Genomic DNA, 8,530 nt, shown 5'->3' on the forward strand with positions numbered 1-8,530 from the left:
GATCTAAAACATTGGAGACATATGCAATATAATTAGAGCTGGTTATTTGATGCATAAAATGGCAACATAATGGAAAACTTTATGTAATGCCAATAAGGCCTATACTGCATGGCTTAGAATGTTGGACAATAATGAAGGTCTAGGAAACAAGTGAACAAGGTCTGCCGGTTCAGCTTGTACAGTACCGGTACGATACAGCGGTGGAATGCGGTTCCGACTCTTTTGGGGTCGGAACCGAACGGTTCCTTGCCCGTACCGGTGCGGTTTGCACCGGTATAAGCCCAGTACCAATCGAACCGCACTGGTTCGGGCTTGTATCGGTGCGGTAGTCGCAGGGAAAAAGGGGGGAAGAGAGGAGAAGAGAGGAGAGAGGGAAAGAAGACCTGTCGCGCTACCGGGCCTCTTTCTTCCTCCTGAGCATCTCGCGGGGAAGAAGAGCTCCTTTGCTCGTAGGAGGGGGGAAAGAGAGGAGAAGAGAGGAGAGAGGGAAGAAGAGAGGAGGAGCTCGGGAAGAAGAGGAGGAAGAAAAAGAAAAGAAAAAAATAGAGAGAGAGGCCACGGGGAGCGCGCACGGGGACGTGGGCGTGAGTGGGGAAACACATCCCCGACTTGTGCCCGCGCGCGTTCCACGCGGTGGGAATCGCGGTTGATGCGTGGGGAACCGCGCGGGTGCGATTCCCCGCACGGGCTCGCCGTGCGGGGCAGCGAGCCTACGTGCTGCCCGGCGTGGCCGCTTTTAATGTCGCGCAGCCACTCTGCAGCATAACGCGGATGCGTGCGTCTGCATGCGTCCGTGTGTTTTTTTTTTTGTTTTTCTTCAGAACCGGTTCGGTTCCGAACTGGTACCGGTAAATTTTTTTTTCTTCAGAACCGGTTCGGTACCGGTACGTCGGTTCGGTCGGTTTGTCTAACCTTGCAAGTGAACATGGTAGAAATGAGAATGCTCGGATGAAGTGTGAAGTAAAAAGTCACTCCATTAGAGGAGTTGTAGGTTGTGGAGAATTGATTGAGATGGTATGGAGATATATAGATGAAGATCTGAGGGGGTATGGTAAGAAAGGGGTAGTCCAAGGATGTAGGAGGTGAACCAATGGTAACATAGTTAGAAATTTTGAGAAAGGAATGCTGAGCAAATAAGCATTCGTAGAGTGAAACTCATACTCAAGTGACAAAAGTAATAAGTAACATTCTGATACTATTCTGAGTTGGTTTGACTCTGAGCTTTCTTGAGTCCTGCAACCTAGGAACTTGATCTTGATTACTTGTTTTCCTTAATCTAGATCCAATAGTTTTTTATGTTCACATAGTTTTAGATTCTCACATTGTCATTCTATATCTGCTTGTGATGGCCCCATAATTTCAGACAGCACAGATTATGACTTAAGGTGTACATATCGCTGCACTAATAAAAATATTTAATCCCATTTCTTGGGCATCAACCTTATCATTCTTGGTTGTTGATCTGCTTTGATACTGTTCTTCCTAAATCTGAGTGGTCTGATACTGTTCTTCCTAAATCTGAGTGGTCTAGAAGACCCATTCACGCTTCTTGATCGATAAAAAGTTAAAACATGATGGAAGTCCACGTGCCTACATATTAAACTGACTGTTAAAAAATGTGTTCAATTAGTATTACATGTACATACTATAATAAATTCCAATCTGCTGTACAGTAACTTTGTGTCTATCGCACCGATATGTATTTTTGCATGTTTCATAGAATGAATGCATGTGTTTGGAGTGTGCTTATTTCTTGTGTGGGTTATGACTTCACTTAATATGTCCTCTCTTTCTAGGAGTTTGCTAGTGTTAGTGGAAAGGGATCTAAAGTTAAGGGGTCTCGTAAAATTGCTAAGACTGAAGTAGATAACATATCAAGAACATCAAATAGTCGATCAAGAGATGCAAACTCAAAGTTGCCTAAAGTGAACCCTAGATCAAACAAAGATCATATTCAGAGACACCAGAAAGCAGAACCTCGGGTCAAAGAAGAAGGTGAAATATCAGAGTCTGAGCAAGAAAGGTATCAGCAGTTCAAGGAGGAAAAGTGGATGGAATGGTGTGCAGATGTCATGGAGGAGGAAGAGCAAACGTTGAAACGTCTACAAAGGTTGCAGACTACCAGTTTAGATCTTCCAAAGGAAAAGGTTGGCCCGATTTTTTTGTTTAGTCATGTTTTGGAGTAGGGATTATATCTTGCTGTTATTTTTCATTGTTTCCATTATGTACTTTCTTCAGGTTCTTGCTAGAATTAGAAAATACCTCCAACTTATTGGAAGAAAGATTGACAAAATTGTTCAACAGCATGAAGTATCATATAAACAATCACGTAAGTTTTTTTCTTTTCAATCTTGCACCGTTGTTATATCAATGTCATTTAATGCATACAAGTTTTGGTTCCTTCTATGGTCTCTAGAGATATTAATTGCACAGCATAGGTTTCTTTTTCATTTTTGTTTTTTATATAAAACAGAAATATATATATATATATATATATATATATATATATATATATTTATGTGGCATGCATTATGCCTACTTTAAAAAAATATAGTTACCTATGATGAACATCCCTCTCGAGATGCAATTAAATGTGACATTGATGAATCAACATGTTAAACAGTTCCATTGGGATGCTGGTAGGGGTGGCAATGGGTGAACCCAGAACACACCCCCTCCCCCTCCCCCCTTCAACTCATTTAAATTTTCATCCATCAATTACATATAGATAAAAAGTAATGCAAAACATAGGATGCAAATATGACAATTTTACAAAAAAGAAAATATCGTTTTTAACTTGCAAGTTATCATCATAAGCTTAAAAAGTTTAGAAATTTAAGATATATCACTATAAAAAGCTAATCAACTATGAACTAATAAAAATGCAATAATAAGATATGAGAAGACCGCAAGAATGAACTTGTTCTGTTGGCCAATATCCCTTCATGTTGCTAACATGGCTAGTGTACCTTCATGCAAGTGATGGTGCTATCTTTACTAAAATGTGCATCCGAGTGAATGAGGCTCCTGCCACTGCAGGATCTAGAGAGTGTTAGGCTTTGGCAGCCTTAGCATGTGTGTGGAGAGGCTTTTTCTATATTTCGAACCAATGGCACCTAGGTCAGAATGGAGCAACCTTGCTATTGCACCAAGGCCTGCCCTATAAATTGCTGTGTTTGCTGCATTTCAAAAATCTGATATCTTTCTGTTATATTTAGACTTAGGTGACCCACTATGTTCAGGAGCTGAACCCAAAACTACCCATTTATAGACGGGTTTATTTTGGGTTGATTCACTTCTAACCAAATTTAAAAATCGCCAACACGAACCTATTTGTTTAGGGTTGGTTTTTGCGGTTTGGTGGGTTGGGTCAACTTTTGCCACCCCTAGCTGCTGGGCTGTCTTGGTAGGCTTATTGTTGAACAGTATTTTTGCTTGCTGCAAATTGGATTGCTAATATTTCCTTAGGATTTGTTTGATTGCAAGGAATTCCAAGAAAAAGGAAAAGAAAAATAAGGCTTTTCCACGATAAAGGAACAGTTCGGCAGCAGACTTGTTATAAGCTTTCCAAATCTGTTAATTTTCCGATGAAACAAACAAATGGAAAAGTAGATTTTCAAATAAAAATAAGTTTTCCAGTTAATTTTCCTTGCAACAAAACAGCCCTCGGGATAATATGAAAATCATTTCACCTTCCTTGCTTCATGCTTTAACCAGAATGACAGCATAATTTTTCGTGTAGTTAGTTATCTTGGGGCTGTTTTCCATGCATGCGGGGTAAGGCTGTAACCCTCTACAAACCCAGCAACGGCAGGGGCCTTATGCACTGGACTGCCCTTTATAGTTTATCTTTGGCTGTTACCATAACTAGTGGTTTATATGCTACCTGCTTTAGTAGATTTTCATTATATAACATTCTGAGATTGTTATCTTTTATGCATCCCATGTACATTTGCACTTCAAATGACTCGGCTCCAAATGGTACACAATATAAGATACTAGTTCTCTCTTTCAGCTATGTAGGAGTTCCTTTCTAAACAATCTTATGTTGCTTAATATTTTTAGCCATATAGAAAGAAAATGTTTATCTTATAATTATATTCATTACAGGAATGACAATGAGATTGTGGAATTATGTGTCTGCCTATTCCAATCTGAGTGGTGAAAGGCTATATGAGATCTATGCGAAACTTAAAGAGGAGCAAGCTGAAGTGGGTGTAGGACCCTCCCATCTCAACAGTTCTGCCCCAGGCCCTGCTGACAGAGACAGTGATACAAGTCAGTGCCCTCTGTTCAGCAATGACTTGCGGAAAAGACCAAGACCTTTTCAATTTCCACCCCAATCTTCAGAAGCATTTCATAGGAATCACACCTCAGGAAAGACAGAAGCATGGAAACGTCGGAGAAGAACAGACATGGACAACCAGTTCCTATCCCAGCCCTCCTATCAACAGCCCATCATAAGTAATGGGAACCGCATACCAGAACCAAGCAATTCTGCAGGGATTCTTGGTTGGGCCCCAGTAGAGATGGGGCGATTTGGCAATGGAAGACCCCGTAGAGCACATCCTGGCCGCTTTCCCCCAGGACAGGGTCATATGTCAGAACTCTAGTCTCCAACAGTCCATCACCATGATGATGATATTTTGTTGTATGAGAAGGTGAAGCTGCTTTCACCAGGTGGCTGCCACCCTGCAGTTAAATTTACTCAAATTTTTTTCTCAAGGAAATAAAGGTTTGCCGATCCCATTTTATGATCTTAAGGACCGGTCTGAAGCTGCTGTTCCATGTTGAGAGAATCTCATGTCACAAAATGGTGACCATGTGAGAGGAAACAGGTCTAGATTCTTCTGACTAAAGCCAAAAGCTGCGTTCAAGAGGTGAAAACGAAGGATCTGCAAAAGTTTTGACAGGGTGAGTTCGGTAATCCATACAACAGCAAGAAGGTTTTAGTTGAAATTTAGGAATGTTGCTTCACATCAACAAAATTGCATCCATACATGTACCAACCCTTTTCACATTGGAATATGCTGAACAAATCCTATAAATTAAAATTTTAGTTGATTCTTGGTTCTTCCTGCCTATGTTGGCACTGCAATGATATACTTTGATAAAGTTGTATAGTTGTTTGACTTTTTGTTTTACAAGTACATATTTTTGGAGAATTGAGATCGATTTGTCCATCAAATTGATATGCCATGAAATCACATTTTGATCATCATTTATTCTCACATGGAAAGATTCTAGGTGCATCTTGTACTTTATTGTTCAATTCTAGAATGCTGCGGAGCTGGCTTGGGTTTTTTTCACAAAGAACTTAATTAGCACATGAAGTTCTTGCTTTCACAGAATCGATACCAATCTTCGGTTGAGCCAACAATGCATACGATGCCAAAGGAATTCAAGTTTTAAACAGCATATAATCAAGCATGAAAGAGTTATATTTCTTATTTTTATTTTCTTTCTATATTGTGGATGACAGTTGTTGGAATGACGTGACGCTAGGAGGAATCATTCTGTCGCTTGATCTTGCCTGGATCATAGGTCTAATCATGTTTTCCTATTCAATTTCAGGTGGGGTGCTATGTTGGCTGGAGAGGAACGACGCCACTGCATTTTCTATCATTTTAGGCAGATGTCGTCGTTGTGCAATTTTGCATTGTGAATGCAGCAAGAATGAGATGATGTACGGATTTTGGAGAATCTTTATTTTTTTTTAATCAATAATATCGAACTAGGAAATTACAAGCCGAGAAGGGAGATCTGTTAAAGGCAGAAGGTTTACATCTATAATCAAGATTAAGTTGAGGACCAGGTCCTGGTTGATTTAAACTATTATATTTTAATAATTGTCTATAATTAATGTATCAATATGCTGTTATCTCTTTGGCATGACATATGCCTTGAAGGTGAATAAAATTTTGTATGAAGAATGGTCCTGTAAATACTTTCCAGGTTTCGTTGAAAGTGTTGTTTTTGTTCAGACGAGACGATGAAGGCAATTTTACAGAGCTTTTGGCCAATATTGTAGGGAACCTGCCTAGATGTTATCCCGTTAACGGTATTTCAAACCATTTTTATTACCTTTACTATGTGCAGATTAGTTCTTAAATGAGTCTGGTGCAAGTTAGTGTCATGAACACTTTAATTAAAATCATATGTGTTTGGTTCGCAAACGGAATCAGAATGATTGGAATAGAAATCGGGCCATATTTTTTGATGTATGTGGTTCATGGTTGGAATTGAAACAACCATTGAAATTGGGTGCTGGCTCAAGAGTTAAATTTTTGAAAAATAAATTGGATAGATTGGTATTTTGAAAAAAAATATTTTTTAAGTAAATCTTTGATGAGATGGGATTTGAATACTGGGAGTCAGGATTAGGTTTTGGAGAATTGAGATATTTTCATTCTTTTCAACCAAATAGCTGCTGGAGGGGGAGTCATTCACATTCTCTATTCCAGAGCTTAGCTTTCTCAAACCAAATATTTCCTTGGTTTGTTAGCGCTCTGCGATCACAGGACTTTTTCATGCTAGCTGGACATCAGATCTGTTTGAGCAAACAGCCTAGTGTCGATATCTTCTGCATTGGTTTACTCTGACGTCACTGGCAGCTTAGTGAATGAATCCATGTGAGAATGCTTTTTTTTTGATAAAAAAAGAAAAAAAATTGTAGTGGATGTGAACAAGCTTTCTAGCACTGGAATCATCCAATTTCATCTTTCACAGGCATTCGGCTTTGCAGTCTTATGCTATGGAACTGAGTTTGTAACTTTTTCCTACTGCGTCACATTTTATGGGTACTCAAGTGCCCTTGTACCTTAAGCTCCTACTGTTGATTCTTTCCCTTGTACCTTAAGCTTCCTGAGGTAAGTGGTAGTTTTTTGATACCATGATCAAGTAGTTTACCCTACAAACTACAAACTTCAGGCAAGATGCTAATCTTGTACTTATGATCCCAGCTCAAGTGATATGCCAAGTTTGTAGTTCACAAGAGAACCTAAAATCTTGTGACGAATCCACTTTGGGCGACAACCAAGCAACTTTTGTGAATCATTAAAGTTGACTCCAACTGATAATTGAATGTTGTAACAAGAGCCAAGGAGTGCTGACTCTTATAGGCAATTCATTAGTTATCCATTTGTTTCAGTTTTATAAAAATGCTAAAATTATTGTGCTTTTAAATATGTGTCTTATTTGCATTTCTTCTACCCCTGATACTTTGATAAACCTCTGCTTGTCTCAACACACTTGTACCAAAATTCTGAGTAGATTACGAATAGCATCACGGCCTTCTACCTCACTAGTCTCATTTCACTATATGTTCCTGCTACAAAAATTGTTAAGATCAATTGGTCAAAAAATTCTGGAGCTTCTCCTAGGATCAGTAGGACTGGTGGAGCTAACAATATAGTCTAGAATTTCTTTTCTTTTGGAGAAAATCGTAGTCTACATTTCCTTGTTATACCATTCCCATCTCACTTTGTGAGTGAATTGGAACCAAGTGGTGGTGCATGAGCAGGCTTCCAAGTGGCACTGAAACAACTTCAAGCCAACCTTTTGCCATTTTTGAAGAAGATACTTTGACAGTTATTTTATGGCTCAATGATCTCGAATCATGCCAGCAGGTTTCAGAAATCTAAGGCAGCAGCATCCTGCTTCTCTGTGAATCACGATCAGCTGTTCCTATAGCAGTACCCCTTGCCCATAATTCAGGAAAGAGATCAGAAACTGATTCTCTGAATCTTGAGTCTCAGACCAAGGAATGTGAAAGATAAAGACATGGCTTGCAAATCCATAGGAATCCTTATATTAGACTCTGTTCTATAGTATTTCCTGTCATATTTGGATTATCGCTACAGTATTTTAATTTTTAGCATGCTTGTATGAGGATACTTTGGAAGACCATGACATAGTTTATTGCACCATGATGGTAGGCCCATACTAGACTGCGTTATGACAGAGTGAAATCTATTTTGGAATGACTGCCATCCTTGCCGGCATGATTACACGAGCGACAATCTAACTAATCTAATTTTGCATTCCCAAAGACTGTATGTTTATGGAATAAGTTAATGGTTTAACTCAATCCTCTCTGTTATGTAGTAGACTCCTCCACACAATTTGGTGGAATTAGTTTCTCAGTTTAAGCGGCTTTATAGAAGTGTCTGTTTTGCCATTGGAATTATTATTTTTCTTTTTTTTCCAAATGTTGGATGGATTAATGAGTCTTTGTTTCATCAACCCTCCTTCAACTTGCAACCAAATGCAATCAAATTAATTGACTTAGCTTCTTCAGTGGGGTGTCCATTCTTTGAAGCATAGTCATGTAAAATACTCACAAGCATAAATCTAGACCGTTCTTTGCTATCTAGATAGAATATACTCCAAGAGACTAAGAGAGTGGACATTCTTTGCCTATACACGTGGCATAAATCTAGATATTATCAAAGAAATCCATTGAGAGACCCTAGACATGAAAAAAGGGTATGGTATGGAAGGCTTATGTATAATGTACTACCAGATCTTT

The 8,530-nt window shown here is 39.0% G+C and overlaps 1 protein-coding gene across 4 annotated transcripts in view; it reads left to right on the forward strand.

The window, feature by feature from the left end:
* The window catches only part of LOC103723392 (protein CHROMATIN REMODELING 5), a 47,550-nt gene extending 41,461 nt beyond the window's left edge, over nucleotides 1–6,089 (forward strand). For all 4 annotated transcript variants that reach the window (XM_088702858.2, XM_088702859.2, XM_088702860.2 and 1 more), the window contains 4 exons: nucleotides 1,797–2,147; nucleotides 2,239–2,329; nucleotides 4,111–4,914; nucleotides 5,575–6,089. In XM_088702858.2, the coding sequence (XP_088558984.2) occupies nucleotides 1,797–2,147; nucleotides 2,239–2,329; nucleotides 4,111–4,613 (945 nt within the window). In that variant the 3' untranslated portion in view covers nucleotides 4,614–4,914; nucleotides 5,575–6,089. The remainder of the gene's footprint in view (nucleotides 1–1,796; nucleotides 2,148–2,238; nucleotides 2,330–4,110; nucleotides 4,915–5,574) is intronic.
* The last annotated feature ends 2,441 nt before the right edge of the window (nucleotides 6,090–8,530 follow it).

Source organism: Phoenix dactylifera, chromosome 8 (genome assembly GCF_051530095.1).
Source record: "Phoenix dactylifera cultivar Ajwa chromosome 8, Ajwa_hap1_PhDact_Kaust_v1.1, whole genome shotgun sequence".
Lineage (NCBI taxonomy): Eukaryota > Viridiplantae > Streptophyta > Magnoliopsida > Arecales > Arecaceae > Phoenix > Phoenix dactylifera.